Genomic DNA, 20389 nt, shown 5'->3' on the forward strand with positions numbered 1-20389 from the left:
TCAGTTTTCAGGCCCCTCTTCTGTGGAACCAGCTTCCAGTTTGGATTCGGGAGACAGAAACTATCTCTACTTTTAAGATTAGGCTTAAAACTTTCCTTTTTGCTAAAGCATATAGTTAGGGCTGGACCAGGTGACCCTGAATCCTCCCTTAGTTATGCTGCAATAGACGTAGGCTGTCGGGGGATTCCCATGATGCATTGAGTTTTTCCTTTCCAGTCACCTTTCTCACTCACTATGTATTAATAGACCTCTCTGCATTGAATCATATCTGTTATTAACCTCTGTCTCTCTTCCGCAGCATGTCTTTTATCCTGTCTTCCTTCTCTCACCCCAACCGGTCGCAGCAGATGGCCGCCCCTCCCTGAGCCTGGTTCTGCCGGAGGTTTCTTCCTGTTAAAAGGGAGTTTTTCCTTCCCACTGTCGCCAAAGTGCTTGCTCATAGGGGGTCATATGATTGTTGGGTTTTTCTCTGTATCTATGAAGCGCCTTGAGGCGACTTTTGTTGTGATTTGGCGCTATATAAATAAAATTGAATTGAATTGAATTGAATTGAAGGTAGGAAATGGCTGGCTGGCTGGACGACTGACTGAAGGACTGAAGGACTGACTGAATGGCTGGCTGGCTGGCTGAACGCAGGCGGAAACGACAACATAACATCAATGACACGACAGTGAACGAGTAGAAACAGAGGGCTTAAATACACAGACTGATGAGGATGATAATGAGAGACCGGTGAGTACACAGCTGAACATAATCTGGCTAATGACACCAGGGCCGTGCAGAGAGGTTTAAAGGGGCGGGTGCTCAAAGTTAAAAAGGGGCACATTGAACCAGGCTGAATAACAACAACACACATTCATCAAGAATCTAATATGGGAAGGGCAGGGCTGTGTTGATCTGAGACTGTAGACATTAAAAAGTCCATAGGAGAGATGGTAGCTGATTAAACAAGTGTCATGAGATAATAACAAAATGCAAAGATTGGTGACAGCACTTGGAACCATAAGGCAACAAAAAACTGTGAGAAATAATTTAGGCTCTGCCTGTGAATCACTCTTTGCTTCTCTTCTTCCTTCCATCCCATCTTTTCATATATCACTCTCCACTTGCTGTCTATGTGAGAACAAGGCACAACTTGCTATTGCAATAAACTATAATCTAATTATCCACACCTAACAACTCTTGCACTTAATCTATAATAAAATGATGACAGAAAAATGTTATAGCACTGCCTTTAGTAGCCTCACACAGCTCCTACTGTTTCCTCCTCATGTCCTTACCAGCCATGTTTGGACAATGTTATATCATGAGTAATATTTTTTTTTAAAAAATCCATCTAAATAAAACACACACATGCACGCACACACAGTGACATTTTAGACCTTCTTCAGAATACTGTATATACTATGGGCATCACGGTGCTGATCCAGAATCCTTACATTATTATTTATTACTAGAGCTACAATAATAAAGCAATGAGGAGGGGGAAGTAATAAATATGAAATAATGTATTTATGATGATTCCATTTGTTTCACTATCCACTGTGTGCAGGGGCAAAGCTTATTACATTTTTAAACTGTAGAGATACAATAATTTTACTGCTGTAAAATCCAAATTTTATCTTATTTAAAATATAAATCTAATATAATCTGCTTCTTACTGTATGTTCTTTAAAATACGGTGTGTGTTTTTTAATATATTATAATTATAATAATGCATAATTATGTGGACATGCATATTAGATCGTTTTTTAGTGAAATATAATCCCTCCAGAAAGGCAGGAAAAGCTCTGTAACTTAATTTAAAACTAAATATGTTCTAAATACTTTAAAACTAAATATGTTCCCTAAAACGGTGGACAGAGCTACACACCCATGACAGCCAGGTAGCCAGCAGCTATGACCAGCACTACTTGTGCAGTTAATAAAAGGACAGGTAATGTTTGTCGCGCTGTTGCAAATACAGCACGCTCGTTTGTTTCAGTTCTTCAGTTGCCACAAGACAGCTTACCAACGTGTACATAATAAGCCAATACTCCTGGGTGCTATAGACTACAGTTTACGCTGTACACCTACTTACTGGTTTTGTCGCATCAGTCTGTGTCTCTGAGTTAACTTGTGTTTCTCCTACAGCTCCGGACCGCTAAAAATGCGCGTGCTCTTTGTGAGCTCGTTCCCGGCTCGTAACCAGCGCGTTCTGCCGTCAAGGGCGATCATTGGATCATGTGACTGATGCAAGCCAGATCCTTTTATTTAGCAAAACTGTGATTAATAGTTAAATATTATTGTTGAGGGGCACAGACAGGACTCCGCACGCCCACACACATAAAAAAATAATAATTATTTTTTTTTAAAAAGTTGCCTCAACAAAAGGGCACTTTGGGCACCCATCAGGAAAGGGGCGGGTGCTCAAGCCCCTCTAGCCCCCCCCTCTGCACGTGCCTGAATGACACGAGACGAGCTGACACAGGAAAAGCAGGAAGTGAGAACATGGAAGTGGCAAACTAAACTGAACATGAACAAAACTGAAAACACTGGGTCACCGACCCAGGAACCCTGACATATGCATATCAACATAATTATGGATGATTATAAAAAACACACACATTTTAAAGAAAATACATCAAAAGACAGATTGTATTATATTTATGTATCAAATATGACAAAATGCAGATTTTACAGAAGTAAAATTATCTCTAGTTTAACCCTTTAAGACCTACCATAGAACCAAGTCCGCCAGAGCTTATATTATATTTTTACATGCTGTAGTGCCATTTTTGGGAGCATTTCAAGTTGCTATACATCAATACAACCGTTATAGCCCAAATTTTAATAATATGTATGCATTAAGTGCATAGTAATTACATAAATTGCAAAAAAGTGCAATAAACTACAAAAAAATTTAAAATCGTTTTTGTTTTTTTTAACATATATTTCTAGTTAGAGAAATTTAAGAGGCTTATCCCTCAAAACTGTAAATACTAAAAAATTGCACAAAATAGTTTCCCACCACAGGAAATTTATTTTGAGTGTCTTCATAGTTTTATTTTTGAAATACACCAATTTTTATATACCGCAGGAAAAACGAAAATAAATATTATAGTGCAAATTTGCAAAAGAGCAGCATATGCATCAAAATAAACTATTTCCAGCAGTGCAATTTTAGTTCTAAGCATCCCAGAAACGACACAGAAAGTCATAAAGTCAAAGATAACTTTTAAAAACACCAGTATAGGCTCATGAGGCCCTGATGGTAAAAGACTACATTTTCGCAAAAATGATGTCACTTCCGGTTTCGGGCAGGTAATGGCGGACATGCGATAGTTCGCGGTGACATCTATTCCAACATAGGAAGTGTTATGAACAGCTGATCAAATCGGCAAAGCGTGTTTCTGGAATATTATGTTTTTGTTGCTGCAAGCGCTTTTTATGCAGTTTTTGCAAAGCTATATGTGGAAGGAAACTGTGACCGAGGACAAGCTGATGGCATAAGATGTAAGTACAACTCCTCCGGTTTCATATGCAAAAAAAAAATATTGCGCTAGCTTACGTGGTTGCAGTGCTACAGGGATTTAAAAGTAGTTGCGCAAAACGGAGTGTGTCCGCTCTGACCGGTTTTAAAGGGTTAAACATTTAATAAGCGTTCTGCCTGCACAGAATGGATAGTCAAACAAATTGAATAATCATAAATACGTATCCCTAGTCCCATTTTATATTTATTACTTTATTTTTGTATTCTCATTATTTTATAATTATAGCACTATAATATATAATAAAGGAAGGATTCTGGATCAGCACCATGATGCAAACTTGTGGCCATAGTATATACAGTATAGATTTTTTAAATTTATTACTAATGATATAACATTGGTGAGAGTTTTTAAGTGTGGATAATTAAATAATACATTAATGCAATAGCAAATTTCACCTTGCTCTCAGATGGACAGCAAGTGGAGAGTGATAAATGAGATGAGGAGATGGAAGGAGGAAGAGAGGCAAAGAGTGAGTCACAGGCAGAGCCTAGTTTATTTCCCACAGTTGTTTCAATCACTTGCTTTATGATTCCAAGCGCTGTCACCAATCTTTGCATTTTATTATCATCTAATAACAGTTGTTTAATCAGCTACCATTTCTCCTATGGACTTTTTGATGTCTACAGTTTCAGATCAACACAAACCTGCCCTCCAGCACAATAAGCAGCAGGAGCAGCAGTAACCCCTCAACAGCATCATTGTAATATATAGGTAAAATATAAGCTATGTTTGCTTTGCATAGTCCCCACCTGATGACAGTGATATAGTATGATGCAATTCCATATTAGATTCTTGATGAATGTGGGTTGTTGTTATTCAGCCTGGTTCTATGTGCCCCTTTTTTAACTTTGAGCACCTGCCCTTTCAAACATCTCTGCACAGCCCTGCTGAACTTGTGTTTTGACCGGACTTCTGGCTCACAGACAGGAGGATGGAGGACAAAACAGATGGTGTAGAAATAAGACCATGCTCTGTCTAAACATGCTTTCGAGCTCCTTGGAGGTCCTCCTCTGCTGGCTGAACTTGTTCCTGGCCTTCCTCCAGGGGCTCAAACACAGAGTTTACAGTCAGTCAGCTGGCTGTTCTACTGTTTGTTGACCTGGAGACACATCACAGCACAGCAATCAGGCTTTCTACGGCAATCCTATCCTATCCTCAATTGAAAAAGGAGCAGCTTCACTCTCAGCTACAAACGTGTTCAGTACCTGACGATAGAGATGAAGACCAAGGATCATGAGTACAATGACCAGCAGGACTACCAGTGTGATGACAACACCTTTAACAACATCTGAGTGTGTGGGATCTAATAAAGACACATTCACAGTCAACAAGCATCATTAAAGAGATGATTCATTCAGTCAAGGCCTCTGGATGTCTGGGGCCTGGATCTCCTCCATGCCTGCTTCATGCCCTGGTGGATGGGTTTCTGGCTCCCCACACTCTATTTAACAGATCGTTAAATGGAAAAACCTTTTTAATACAAGCACACTGATCCACACAGGTGTGCACACGGGTGTTCACTGTTCACAGACACAAACAACATCTTTCTTGGCTGCTACCTCAAAGCACATTGTGCGCGGTCGGACCTGCGTGCTGCACAACAACATTCAATATTTAATATTGACTAGTGATGGGAATTCTGGCTATTTTTAGTGAACCGGCTCTTTTGGCTTCCAACCAGCCTGTTTGTACATGCTTTGGAGTTTTTACGCAATTTGGAGTTTGTACGTGCTTTGTCTCTAGGGGCCAGCGTAAATATACTTTTATTTATTCACTCAACATAAAATGTAATAAATAAATTATAAAATACAAAAACCAACTATTTACATTTCAACTTTTAACTATTTAAATTTTCAGCTTTTTTCTTTTAAACAAATTTAAAGTGAAACAACACAGAACACTGCAAACCACAACACAATTAAACATCAATTAAAATATTCAAAACAAAAAGAAGATGTATATTCTCTGTCATATGGACCTGCATGAATAAACTTTCTGAATCCTTTATAGTAATCATCCACAACTATTTTCAGTTGTGGATGATTACAATGCCTTTCTAATGTGACATTGTTGTCCCTGGCTCTCTTTCTCTCTCTTTTCCTCCCGCTCTGTTCCTGTGCTACTGCGAGTGTAACTACCGCCCCTCCCCCCTCTGAAGCGAAAAAAAGTGCGAGAGAGAGGGTGAGAGAAAGAAAAAAAACCACGTCGTTCACTTCAAAGATCCGGCTCTAAGAGCTGTTTCGTGATCGACACATCACTAGTATTTACTGTTATTTACACTTAGCATGATTATTGCGATGGTGCTGTGTTTGTTATGCTGCTCTCTTTTTTTGCTTGTTTTCTCTTGTTTTCCCTTTTTTTTTTTCTCTCAACAGGTGATCCAGGAGGTCTTTTTTCTTTTTAAGTGTCCTTTCTCACTTTCCCTGTTCTCCTCTGTTTTTCCTTCATCTTTCTTTCTCCCCGTCCTATTCCCCAGCCATGTCTGTCCCATCTGTAACAACTGAAAATAAAATAAAATAAATCCGTTGGGTATCTTTGTTGGCCTTCAGACATCAATTCTGATGGCTAAAGAACCAAACGGGACAGGCAAAAATAAGAAATTGGCATTTTTCATAGATTTAACTTAAGACATGTAAAAATTGCTGCACTTTGGTGGCAGGTTTCTAGCAAAAAGGTGATTTAAAAAATAATGTAAAATTGAGTCCTTGCCAAGTTATCTGTTATGTGTAGACACAACACTGGTTGATCAGTCAGGTACAAGGACTGGACTGAAAATGAGCGAAAAAGCAGCTAATGTCCAAAGAAAAACAGTGAAAGACCTTCAAAAAGCTGGAGACCTATGGCTCAAGACCACATGTGGTCATGTGGTAAAGTACAAAAATACTTACTGCATATTTATGGCTAATATTTCTATGTATCTCAGAATACTGCAGTGTATGCATCATAGTAGTAGTACCATAACTCATAACCTGAACCTCTCTGTTATTTAACGCTGACCTGAACACAAACCCAGCAGCCTCTGCTTCAACTTACCTGACACAGTGACAGATAGCAGGGGGCTCTCAGAGGACAAGTCATGGTAAAAAACATAGACGTGATAAACACAGCTGTAGTTTCCTTGGTGGGTGGGCTCTGCAGCAGGAAACAGGAAGTGGGCGGAGTGATTGACAGCTGGCTGGGTGTAGTTGTACGCCGTGTTGGATGAGGTGAAGGTGAGCTGGAAGGAGCCCCCCGGGTACTGTGGCTGGATGGAGCAGCTGATGGTGAAGTTTGAGCCCCTGGACACCTGAAGCCCCTGCTGCTGGGCCATGGAGACCCCATTCATGAAGGACACAGAGATGATTGGCTGAACCAGCAGGTCTGTAAACATAGAGATGATGCAAGGTGAGGTCACATCCACCTTCTGTTAAAAAGAATGAAGCAGGATCTCAGCTGGGTGCACTCTCTCCAGAACCATTTACTGTAAACAGCAGAGCATATGTCTGCTCCTCGAGCCCTCTCTCAAACCATTAACCTCCAGTTAACTAAATCCTGCAAAGTCGATAAGATAAGGATATGTGATAGATGATTCTGCTTACCTTTGCAGGTGACGTTCAGGGTTAGGAAAGAGGAAGATGATTTTGCACATTCTCTCAGAGCAGATCCGGAGTGAACACAATCAGGCTCAATTTTCAACACAGAAATCTCAGAGGGCTCATTTTTCCATTGTATAGAAAATGCAGAGCCACAGCCCAAATGTTCACAGACGACATGTGCCTCCTTCAGATCCCAGTCAAAATAATCGATTGTTCTCCACTTTCCCACTTTCACCTCCAGCATGCCTGCACAGCGACTGGCTTGGCCCACCAACCTGACAGGCTCTGAACAGGAAGCAGAGTTGTTACATAAGTCATTATTTTGACAGTGCCGAGTTGTTTTCCCTGAGAATCTGTTCAGTATAAGTTTGAGATAAATGTTCTTAAATTCTTCCCCACACAAAAGTTTTTAAACCTTATTGATGAAACACTGCAGCACGACCTGGAAATTTAAAGAAAAGGACGAAAGTAAATCTGTATTTAACCTCTTTGATGTTTACTTATTTAACACTCTGAGAGAGCAAAGAACCGTCAGCCTGCTCTCTGAGTCCACTTTCATCCACCTCTTGTGTGAGGAGGACGTTCTTCCTCACTTCTTCTCCCTTCTTCTGCATTCTCCTCAATTTCTTTTGCTTTTCTCCTCCTTCTCCTCCTGCAGTCTCCAACAATTAAGTTAATCTGGGAACTGTTTATTTAGACACTGACTCCTCGTCTCCACTGGACATTTTAGGCCTATATAAATGGGTCTTTAATAGCTGCAGGTCCAAGAAACTGACTGTATCTGTTGTGAGATTATTATATTATGTTATACCCCTAATTAAAGATTGTGAAATCATTATGTAGTTTTAGTTTGCATTATTCTCCTGACTTAGAAGAAGGTGATAACAATTACATTTATTAAACTGATTTGTATTACATTAGACTGCTGATTTATTGTGAATGTATGATATTGTTTTATGATGCATTATACTGCTGAGTTATAAGAAATGTTGTTTTCAGAGAAGCATGGCCTTATTTGTCTGATTAGAAAAGAACAGAACATACTGCACAGGAAGCCAAGGTCATAACTTAGGCTCACTGAGTGAGAGAAAGAATGTGGATGTTTAGGTTTTATGACTTTGGAGGGGGGCTGAAGCTATAAGAATATGAGAAACGCTCAGACACTTCGAGATCAGACGGACACCCTCCCGCGCTCATCTCCCCTCCGGATGGTTTATGCTCAAAAGTGTTGTATGGAATAAAGTGATTGTTGATTGAGCATTTATACACCGAGTGTTGTCCTTCCTTTAGCCCAAAGATCAAAAGAACTGAAGATTTAACACTGTCTACAGGCTTGTCTCTCTGTCTCTGTCTTTCTGCCTTTGTCTCTGTGCAGGCAGGTGAGTGAGAAATGAGGCAAACAGTTTGGGAGCTCAGGTGAGTAAAAATGACTAAGTTCTTCAATTCAAACAGGTTTAAAGGAATTAGTGCTGAAGCTCTGGCATATGTGCTAAACAAACCAACTACACAGTGCTTCAGAAGCACGGTGTAGAGGCTTCATTCATCTGGCCAGAGTCATGTGATCAACAATGTCCAAAGATTCATTCGTCACTTGTGCGGTACTTGATCCACTGGATTACAAAGAATTAAATGATTGGTAGGATCATTCTTTTACTTTATTCAGAGTTTGAACCACATGAAAGCTGCAGCTCCTCTTCTACCTGAGGAGGTGAGTCCAACAGCTTTGCCAGGTGAGCAGCTGTTTCTAGCTGAGCCTGAGCTTCTACAGTCCAGGAGAGCAGTCCACACTGGAACTCTTTGCTCCACACTGGAGCCTCCACTTCTCCATAGAGCGCCCCCTGGAGGACCGAAGGAGGCCCACAGCCGAGCTCCCTACAGACCACCTCTGCATCCTGCTGGTCAAAGTCAGCTTCACATACTGAGGACCAGCTCTGGTTAGACTTCACCTCCAGTCTGCCTGAACGCAGACTGGAACCGTTCAGCAGCCTGACAGAGTCTGGAGACATCAGAGAAGATCAAACAGAGAGTTCAGAGACAGCAGAGACATGTTTCAGCTGTCAGTGATTTGTTTTTGCGGTGCGTCAATATCAGCAAATATTTGCTAAATTTTCTACTTTTTCTGAAAAATAAAATTATACTATTTTAGAGAATACGCCAAAGATTCAAAAGGGTTACTTTATATATAGGTGCCTTGACTACAGGTGGCTGTGTGGGTGTCAGGATACTGATGAGCCACAGATGGACTGATAGAAGAAGTCTTTTCAGGCTTTTCTGCTGCTGCAGATGATGTGCTACTATTCTACCTGGTCTTTGTGTCTGGTACATCAGTGTCACTGATGGGCTGACCTGAGCAGCTGAGCTCCACGGCAGAGGAGAAGCCTTCTGTTGTTACACAGTTCCTCAGAGCAGATCCTGACTGAACGCAGGTAGAATTGACCCCCCACACTGAGCTTTGTGAGGACTGTTCTATAGAAACAGCAGAGCCACAGTCCAGATGTTTACAGACTACAGCTGCTTCCTTCAGGGTACAGTCAATGAATTGCAATGGTTTCCACTCTCCCAGATGTTTCACCTGCAGTGTACCTCCGCAGTGATTGGCTCCTCCCACCAACCTGACATCATCAGACTCTGAACAGAAAGCAGAGCGTCATCAGTAAAGAAGCAATTTTACTTCTGAAATGATGAGAGACAAATGCGAGTCACGATTTTCCCTCAGTGATTGTTCATTTCACTTTAATTTTTCTGTGTACCTGTTGAATCTTGTTTTCCATAACCCTGAATTCCTGAGGAGAAAATCACAGAACCATCAGCATAAAGCAGGATTCTGTGGAGCTCAGCTGTGGACATAACTCTTAGTGTTAGGGTGATTTTGATAATAGTTGTCATTCTTGCACTTAAATTTGTAGCCTTGTTTCAAACTGTATGATTAAAGACATTCTTCTGTTTCTATTGTCCTCCCCTACATGTAGAATAGTGGGGGAAGCTACAGTGTTTAACTGCAGGTACATCCTATGTAAACGTTCTGTTTTCTTATTTAGTAAACTTGCTGCCCTTTATGGCCTCACCTATGCTTGTGTATGGTGTACCATTAAAGGGGTTAAGCCATATACAGGGTGAGGGGAGATGACCCTTTGTGATCAACAGGAAGTCACTTATTTGGGTTTTAACCTGCAAACACGCACGCACACACGCACACACACACACGGGTTGACAATGGGTGGTGCTTGTGTATTCACAGAATAAAAGGCTGCAGGGAAGGGTCGGCCATTTGAGGTCGGGTGAAGAGCTGCAGCCTGATCCGACCAGGCTTCCCTTGCAAGTTAAAACTGTTCGCTGTTTGTCTTGCTTTGTTCACGGGTGATAAGTCTCTGAACCAGCAGGGCCTGCAAGCGCAGACCCAAAACTCAGGTTTTGTCTGATTAGTATCTTCTGTCAGTATCTTATATAATATCTAAATAACCAGAGTGCAGAGTACAGAAGTCAAAGACTGATTTAAAAGCATGAACAACGTGATCAAATAAAAATTAGTTCAATTCAGTTTTATTATATAGCTAAATACCAATAAAAGTCACCTCAAGGTGCGGTATTGCTTTTGTTTTTCACAGATGCAGTCTTGTAAATTTTTTTTAAATACATGTTGATGTTGAATCAAATCCCTGAAGAGCATGAACAGTTTCCAACTGGAAATGACACCATTATTATTTACTACTGGTTATTATTACTTGTAGTTTGGTGCTATACAAATAAAATTGAATCAAACTTAACTGAATTATTAAACATAGTATGTGAAGAAGACTCCTCATTTCCATTTAAAAAAATGGAGCATAGGTAGTTATGATTCAAAAGAGAGCAGCACAGTGTTGGAGATGAAGTCAAAATTAAAAGAATTCTAAATGCAAAATTTGATCTATCATGTAATACCATCGGTAAAACATCTAAATGACAAAAGCATATATTATTTTCAGCATGACAATGATCGGAAACACTGCAGTAAAAGCATTTGACCGTCCTGTGATCTCATTTGCCATATTCTCTTAATATCTCAGAGCTATTTCCAGGGGCAAGAATGTTGATGTTAGATTCTGTTTTAAATCAGGTTGTGATCTTATAGTCACTCTCACAGCACAGATTTTAGAGTAATGTGCAACAATCGTAATGTCAATTAGAATTCCAAACAGCCCTTTTCTCCAGTGAGGGTTATGGTGAATTTTAAGTTCTTCTTTTGTGTGACTGCACATGGCCCATCACAGGACCTCGAGAATTCACTTTTTCTATACATCACCAAATTACAACAACAGTCACCTGGTAGTGAGACTGCTAGTCACACAAACGGTGGACAGAAACTAGTTTTTGAAGTTAGAAAAATAAAATAACTCAATTAACATTTATGGTTTATTTATTATTATTGCACCTTTTTATTGCTCTTACATCTATGAAAAAGTGTGTATGGACTGTATGGGGGACCATACTTTAACTGTTAAGCTCACATTTTGAACATGATATCTGTGTGCATTCCTTACATTATGTCAGTATGGTAACAAATTTATGACTTATCTGTTTTTTCTTTTGTCAAGGACAGAAAACTTCGTGTGAAGTTACAGGACAGCATCTCCAAATGTAAATGCATCATATGTATTGTATTGCAAAACTCAGTAACTTTTTTGAAGAAGTAACTATATAATTAATTGCCCAGCATTGGTCATTATATCCTGTATTTTGCAGACAGAGTTACAGGACTCTCTCAGACCACAGACTCATAATACAAGTCAGAGCTTTATAAAAAAAAAAGAAAGAAAGAAAGAAAGAAAGAAAGAAAAGGAAAAAAGATGAAAAAAAGAAAGTTGTGTTTTCAAAATTGGAGTTCAAGTTATTTTTACTTCCAACAGTGTTAACATACTACACAGGTCATGAACAAGATGTTTTTAAATTTTCATTGTAAGTGGGCTAAAGCAGTTAATTAAAAGTAGTCTAACATACATGTAAATGCTGTAATTTGATTATTGTAATAAACCATGTAACTTGGATGGATTTTATGCTGGTGTGACCACAGTGCACACGTCTGCTGTTGCTCACAGTGGTCCAAGGGTCCGCTCAGGGAGTTTGTGCGTTCGCTCAGACAAATTAGAGGGAACATTGAGTATGAGTCTGTGGTCTGGGAGAGAGTCCTGTAACTCTCTGTCTGCAAAATACAGTAAATAATGACCAATGTTGGGCAATTAATTATATAGTTGCTTCTTCAAAAAAGTAAACATCAAAGAGGTCAAGAGAGAGAGATCTGAAAACTGCTGTTCACAAACGCTGTCCATCCAATCTGACTGAGCTGGGGCTGTTTTGCAAAGAAGAATGGGCAAGGATTTCAGTCTGTAGATGTGCAAAGCTGGTAGAGACATAGCCTAAAAGACTGGCAGCTGTAATTGCAGCAAAAGGTGGTTCTACAAAGTATTGACTCAGGGGGCTGAATAATTACGCACACCCCACTTTTCAGTTATTTATTTGTAAAAAATGTTTGGAATCATGTATGATTTTCGTTCCACTTCTCACGTGTACACCACTTTGTATTGGTCTTTCACGTGGAATTCCAATAAAATTGATTCATGTTTGTGGCTGTGATGTGACAAAATGTGGAAAAGTTCAAGGGGGGCGAATACTTTTGCAAGCGACTGTATATCTCTTCTCTTCTCTTCTCTTCTCTATCTGACCACTTAAAGCGCTTACTATTAGTGAAGCTAAACAAAATATTTTAAGTTAAAATTAAACTAAACTCTCAACTAAAACATGCAGTGCTGCTGCCTTTCCGGTAGGTCAGTTCTAGTAGTTAATTAACTTTAGTCTTTAACTTAAGTAGTAGATCTGAATAGAAATCTTAAAATAAATAAAAAAAGAAACTTAAGTAAACGCCATGATGGAATTTCTTAATTTGACTCATATTCTTATATACATATTAGCATTCAGTTGAGTAGACTCAAAAATGCTTTGCAGCTGGTTGCTTTATTTTAAGTTTAAGTTTACTCAGCTTTTCTTTTTTACAGTGTATATCAATCAGTCTTTTTTCTAATTCCCTTAATTTCGTAACTGTAAAAAGCCTCCACTTGATGGGGTCATGTTTCCCTCTTAAGGCTCTAAAACTCACTCCTCATACAAGCTCAGCACTTTCTCTATAAAGCTGTTATTTTGAAACATTTTCAGGCACAGATTCTTCATATTTTGACAGCAGATGTTTCCTCTTATTTATTTTTACTCCATTCAAAGTCAGAATGTGCAGTCATTACAGTGGATAACACAGCACATCAGTTTGTGCTCCTCTCTGATTGTCAGAGTCTAAAATCAGCTAGAAGGTTTTTAAAAAAAACCCCCAAAATAACAAAAACAAAACTGAAAGTGTGTGTGTGTGTGTGTGTGTGTGTGTGTGTGTGTGTGTGTGTGTGTGTGTGTGTCCTACCTGAGCTCCACAGCAGCAGCAGCACTAACAGGTGATCCATGTCCAGCTACACGTCTCTCTGTTCTGACCATCACGCGCTGTCCTCAGTATATTTCTGCTAACAGGAAGGGGCGGGATGGTGGGGTGGGGCAGGGATAGTTGATTGGTTGGTTGTCGAGCCCTGCTCCGGGTCTGTAACTCTGCTTGAACTCAGTGCTGAATCACAATTTTAGAAACAGGAGAAAAGATATGATTTATTATTTAAACAGCCGTAACATTAAACAAAACCTTTAGCAAAATAACTACATAATTACTGTTCCACCATGTACACCTGTCACTGCTTTACATGGAGTCAATTTGGATAGAAAAAAATACACAAGAGAAGATAATTAAACAGAAAAAATGTGAAATTAATACTAATAAATAAGATCACAATGTTTAAGTAATTAGTAAAAAGGAACCAAATTACATCCAGGTTTTGTGGTATAAAGCAGGCATGATTATCTGTGCTTATGACAGCAGAACTGAAACAAAAACCATAAAAACCTGCTAAAGGAAGCAGTTTTGGGTCATATAAACAGCACAGATAAAATATTAAATGACTTTTCAAAAAATATTGAAGCTCATAGAGAAGGTTAGTCAGTATTCACTGGTTCCTCATCCTTCCCTCTTGACCTCTAATCGCTGATGGAAGTAAAAGGCGCTGCCTGAATTTATCCTGCTTCATCCTGCAGATTTTGCTTCCTCTGAAAATTTATGATGCTGCAAAAAATGTTCTGCTATTAGCCTCTTCACACACACTGTTAGAGCACTTTGTCTGCATTCACACACTCTCACACTCTGGCAGTTCAGTACTCTCCCACCAAAGCTTCAACATGCATACTTGAAGAGGCAAGGCTCGAATAACTAACTTTCCCATTAGTAGATCAACCACTCCACCTCCTGAGCCATAGACACCCGAAAACTCACTGCTGTTTATTCTGCACCTCCTTCTGTGTTTAACGAAACTGGTGTGAGTCAGTAAATCACAGCAGACTGATGAGCAGGAGGCACAGAGGAGAAAAGAGCTAAAGGAGGAGAAAACTGAGATTAAAGAAGGACATCAGGATTTGCCTGAATTCAGACAAAAACAGTGTGTAATAAAAGAGGAGTTAATACAACAGCAGATCATGGAAATCACAGCAGCTGAGAAAACAGCTACAGCAAAGTTACAGACCCAACAAGAAGACTCACAGGACTCCAACTAAAATGAGAAACCTGGGAAAGAAAGCTCTAAACCAGGGGTGTCAAACTCCAGGCCTCGAGGGCCGGTGTCCTGCAGGTTTTAGATATCACCTTGGGTCAACACACCTGAATCAAATGATTTGTTCATTACCAGGCAGGGAGACATCTACCTGGACATGGATCACCTGCTGCTGCTGCTGCTGCTGTGGAGCACAGGTAGGACTCTGACACACATATTAAAGTTAAAAAGAGAACTTCAAGACATGTTGAGGAGGTAATTTAGCGATTTGAATCAGCTGTGTTGGATCAAGGAAACATCTAAAACCTGCAGGACACCGGCCCTCGAGGCCTGGAGTTCGACACCCCTGCTCTAAACAAACAAACAAAAAGAGAAGAAGAGAAAGACACACAACAGGCCGATCTCTCACTGTATCTCCCCTGAAATAGCATCAGCAGATCCAGAGCTGATTGTCACCCATCCTTCAGACATCACCAAGGAAACCAGCGAGAGGAGGTGGAGGTTAGAAAAAAAACAGGAATATTAAAAGCTGAATAAGAAATATATGAAGCTGAAAGTCTGTATGCATAAAAGTTTAAACTTCTAATGAAGTGACTGTAAATGTATTGTTTCCATAATCTCAAGATTAAATTATAATTAAAGTTCAAAAGTAAACTTATGATGAAGAATCAACACATAAGGGTTTGCTGATAACACATTTAAAGAAATGTTGATGATTGGTATCTGTGGAAAATGAAGAAATGAAAGTCGTGTGGAAAGCACCAAATGGATCAAACACACAGATGACTGGAAAGGAAAAGGAAATTCGATTTTTCATCACTGAGTCAGCAAGACTTTAATTTAAATGTTTAGAAAACTAAAGATGACGAGAACTATTTGTTGTTATTTGCAGATGTTTGTTCAGTAGAAACCAGTCTGTGTTTTTACAACTGAGAAGTTCATCTGGGTTTGAGACAAGCTCCTCAGAGGTCGTTCTCCGCTCCTTCAGCAGCACGAAGACTGAAGTTACAGAAAACCAGCTCAGTGTTCTCAGGTGTGCTCGGCTTCTGCCCCCAGCAGGCCTGGAGAAACATGACAGGACATATCAGACTGACTGGATTGATCCACCAGTGAGAGCTTTGTCCTCAGTTACAAACATGTGTTCAGCACCTTACAGCCCACATGAAGGGCAGCAGAACGAGCCACACCACCCCAGGGTTGGTACATGCTACACCAGAATATACAATGAAACAGTTCTCAGTCTGATTCTAAGGTTTTCAAATGACAGAACATTATCACCATCATCTCTCCTGCTCAGGAGATTATCAAAATGATTTGTTCCTATGAAGCTGAGACTTTCATCACACAGGAGATTTAAAACTGATCACATGCTAATGGTTATAAGTTGTTATTTAAACAGTGCCAAGTTATTTTCCTGAGAATTTGTTCTGGGGAACTTTGAGATAACATTGTTAACTTCTGTCCTACAATCCAGGAACACCACCCACACCAACTTTCCTTGTTTTCCTGTGAGTAGGTTTTTTGTTGTTGTTGTTGTTTTTTTTATAGTGGTCACACTGTTAAAATTCTTCTGGTGAAACTCTGTAAAATGAAATGGGAATATAAAGAAAAAGGATGGAGGTGAAAATTGATTTGATGTTTAAGTGTTAACAGCAGTGAGTGAGTCTTTATATTTCCACAGGTTTGCAGACAGTGGCAGGTGCCTGCAGGATGCAGCTGCTCTCAGTAGTGACACCAGGGCTTTGGAAAATGTGAAGGAGGGAGTAAATGTTGACCTTTAAATGTATTTAAAGCATTTTACAGCTTTTCAGAGCTGAAACTGAGAGGTGAGGAGATGTAGTGGCCATCTCTCACCCTCTGTGAGTGATCAGAAAGGAAGGTTTTTATCCAGAGGCAGATGGAGTGAGGCAGTCCCAGGTCTGTCAGTTTGCTCATCAGTTTGCAAGCAAATATGGTTTTAAATGTTGTGCTAAAGTCCCCAATAATTAAATATGCATGTACACAGTGCACCTTTGTACAGTGGCTTGCAAAAGTATTCAGCCCCCTTGAACTTTTCCACATTTTGTCACATTACAGCCACAAACATGAATCAATTTTATTGGAATTCCACGTGAAAGACCAATACAAAGTGGTGTACACGTGAGAAGAGGCGTATATTTTAAAGTAGAGGCTTTAAATTATTAGGTAATGTTCAAATAATTTTATCATTCCAGTGTTTTCAGTGTGGGAGAAAGTACTTACTTACAAGTTACACACTATGAAAGGCAGAAACAAGTTTAATATTCAGAAACCTAAAGTATGTATCAGCAGCAGAATGGAGCTAAAAATAAATGTTTGTTTCAGTTCTATGAAGCTTTGAGTATTTTGGATTAGTAGTACTGCTGTTTGTTGCATCATATTGCTGTAATTGTTTATATGCTTTATATATTCTGAGGTAAGTTGATCTATAGTGTTACATCATATTCTATAAGGATGTTATGTGTTTGTATACTTTCTGCCCAGTTTGACCCATTTAGCAGAAGTCAGCCTGTTTAAGGCTCTGATATCTATTCTGTGTGACTTAAAGCAGTTATGACATGGTCTGATTTTCTCACCCAATAAAGGAATATTTAATATATCAGTCTACTCTTCATTCTATCAGAAACAGTTTTCACAGCTCGTACATTTGCTTTTTACACATATATGTAAGCATTGAGCCAAATTTAGTAATGCCAACAAATTAAACAAACAATATTTGTCTCTTATATATGATACATCTATATATACACTGTCAAAGATACTTGTCTTTGAGTGAAGATTTAAGGTGACAGGAAATATAAATAACTGCAACAATCTTGGTTCACTGCTGTAATAACTAATCATGATAAATATATGTAACGTTGGACCCAAGAAACATGAGCCGGAGCGAATTTGACGACAGCAGAACTTTTATTTAACACTGTGGTTTACTGGGACACAGACACTCCAGCTCTCTCTCTCTGCTGTCACGACCGCCCTCCTCCTCCGACTGTCACTGCCAACATATAAAGAGACACAATCACTGTCAGATCCCAGCACACCTGTTCACCCCGCCCCTGCGCCGCCCCGGGAGCTCACTGCGTCACCCCTCCTCTGCAGCTGGCCAGAGACCACACCCACGCCACAATATAATACTAACTTTAATATTGGCCATATTATATTTACATTACCAAAGTGAGATGACATTAGTCTCATGAGCAGCATAAGCAACATAATTGTTATTTACTAACTAATCTTAAAATGACTGTTCAGTACAGAAATGAAGCCCAACAATCATGTTTTACAGTCCCGTGGTCTCAGCCTCAGATACTCAACTAATCAAAGTGATGTAATAAAAAAATGAGCGAACAAAGAAACATTTTTTCTCCTTCATTTCTGTCAAACGATGCTGTATGAAACATTTCTCGTGGTTAGATCCATGGTTGCTAGACAACCTGAGCAGCGCGACGAAGGCTAGACTGTCCCATTTCACAAGCCTCTCACTTCCGCAGTTCACGTACTCTGAAGCGTGCGGTCGCTGGATTGGGACACAGCCTCTGTTTCTGTGTTATCTGGCTTCATGGATAGATAAAATTGGGTGCCATCTGCATAACAGTGAAAATGTATGCTATGCCTTCTGATGATACTGCTTAAGGGAAGCATGTATAATGTAAACAGAATTGGTCCAAACACTGAACCCTGTGGAACACCATAATTAACCTTAGTGGGTGAAGAGGACTCTGCATTTACATGTACAACTTGGAGTCTATTAGATAGATATGATACAAACCACTGCAGTGCAGTACCTGTAATACCTACAGCATACTCTAATCGTTCTAATAGAATATTATAGTCAACAGTATCGAACGCTGCACTGAGGTCTAGCAGGACAAGCACAGAGATAATTTCACTGTCAGAGGCCATAAGAAGATCATTTGTAATCTTCACTAAAGTTGTTTCTGTGCTGTGATGAGCTCTGAAACTCAAATAATGCCATGCAGACTGTGGGGATGTGAGGAAGGAGGACCCAAAATGCAGGACTCTTTGATGAAGGCGGTGCGTTTATTTACAGTGATGTAACAATCCAAACAACAATAAATCCCCACTGCGATCCCGACTCCCGTTCCGTGTCTTCTCCTTACTCCCGTGCTCCGTCTCCGCTCCTTGTGTACAGTCTGTCTGCTGCTTCCTTGTTTCCACAAATCCTCCTGTGGAAATACACATACAAAGGCAGCCGTGAGTACCTTTATATAGCGGCAGACTGGCACTGACTTCGCACATTTACTGAGAACTGACAGGAAGTCACTCAACAACAACAATAATAATAATAATAATAAATTTTATTTTCTGAGCGCCTTTCAAGTCACCCAAGGACACTTTACAATAGGATAAAACACATAATAGAAAGATGACAAAATAAGAACAATAAAACAAAAGCACAAGATAAAATTAACAAACAGTGGATTCACAGCGAATATGCAGATTTGATCAGATGGGTTTTGAGTTGGGATTTAAACTGGGGGAGAAAACCAATGTTTCTTACTTCTGGGGGTAGAGAGTTCCACAGCCTGGGAGCAGAGCAGCTAAAAGCTCTGCTTCCCATGGTGGTGAGGCGGAAGGAAGGTACAGCAAGCTGGATAGAAGAACAGGATCTAAGTGAACGGGCAGAACAGGTAGTGCTTAACAGGTCAGAAAGGTAAGGAGGAGCGAGGTTATGAATGGCCTTGAAGGTGAGCAGAAGAAGTTTGAATATTATCCGGAATTTCACTGGAAGTAGGCAGAATGGGTGAGATTATTGATGTGAGATTTATAGGAAAGTGAACTGTCTAGGATGACACCAAGGCTCTTAACCTGAGGAGAAGGGAAAACTGTGGAGTTATTGATGGTGAGTGAGAAATGGTTCGCCTTCAAAAGGTTGGATTTGGTGCCAATAAGGAGGATTTCAGACGAGAGCGGAATTATTTTAGTTGAATAAACTGGGAACGGTCGAGGAGATATGATTGAAACCAGGCAAGGGGTGTGTCAGAGATGCCGAGAGAGGAAAGTCTGCTTAGAAGTACAGAGTGAGAAATGGTGTCGAAGGCTGAGCTCAGATCTAAAAGGATGAGAATGGTGAGAAGACCAGAGTCAGCTCCGATTAGAAGATCGTTAGTGACTTTAAGTAAAGCAGTTTCTGTACTGTGACATGAGCAAAAACCAGATTGAAATCTCTCGTAAATATTATTATTAACCAGGAGTAACTGAAGTTGAGCTGCAACCACTTTTTCGAGTATTTTAGAAATGAAGGGTAAATTGGAAATCGGACGGAGGTTGTTAAAGTTGTTAGGGTCTAAAGAAGTTTTTTTCAGTATAGGAGTGACTAGAGCAGTCTTGAATAAGGAGGGAACGATACCGGTGGTGAGAGAAGAGTGAATGATAGCAGAGATGAGTGGGAGTAAAGAAGAGAGGCAGGATTTCACAAGCCCTGTGGGCATGGGGGCAAGATGACATGTGGCAGGCTTTGATTTACATATGAACTCAGAAATATCGGCTAAATCAGGAAGATGAAAAGTGGAAAACGTTTCAAAAAGGAGAAAAGATTCTGGAGAGGGGGTAGACACAACATATGAGCTGAGTTGCTGGT

The 20389-nt window shown here is 39.9% G+C and overlaps 1 protein-coding gene across 1 annotated transcript; it reads right to left on the bottom strand.

Moving 5' to 3' along the window:
* Positions 1-4617: 4617 nt before the first annotated feature.
* Positions 4618-14617, bottom strand: LOC146383270 (CD5 antigen-like). Its single transcript, XM_084936778.1, is given in 10 exon segments — positions 4618-4632; positions 4739-4836; positions 6567-6893; positions 7112-7393; positions 8809-8889; positions 8892-9104; positions 9455-9736; positions 9859-9891; positions 13548-13742; positions 14496-14617. Coding segments are annotated over 9 exon segments (1371 nt in total). The 5' UTR covers positions 13588-13742; positions 14496-14617.
* Positions 14618-20389: the final 5772 nt, after the last annotated feature.

This window comes from Perissodus microlepis, chromosome 7 (assembly GCF_051167445.1).
Source record: "Perissodus microlepis isolate ML-2025 ecotype Zambia chromosome 7, ASM5116744v1, whole genome shotgun sequence".
NCBI classification, from domain to species: Eukaryota; Metazoa; Chordata; class Actinopteri; order Cichliformes; family Cichlidae; genus Perissodus; species Perissodus microlepis.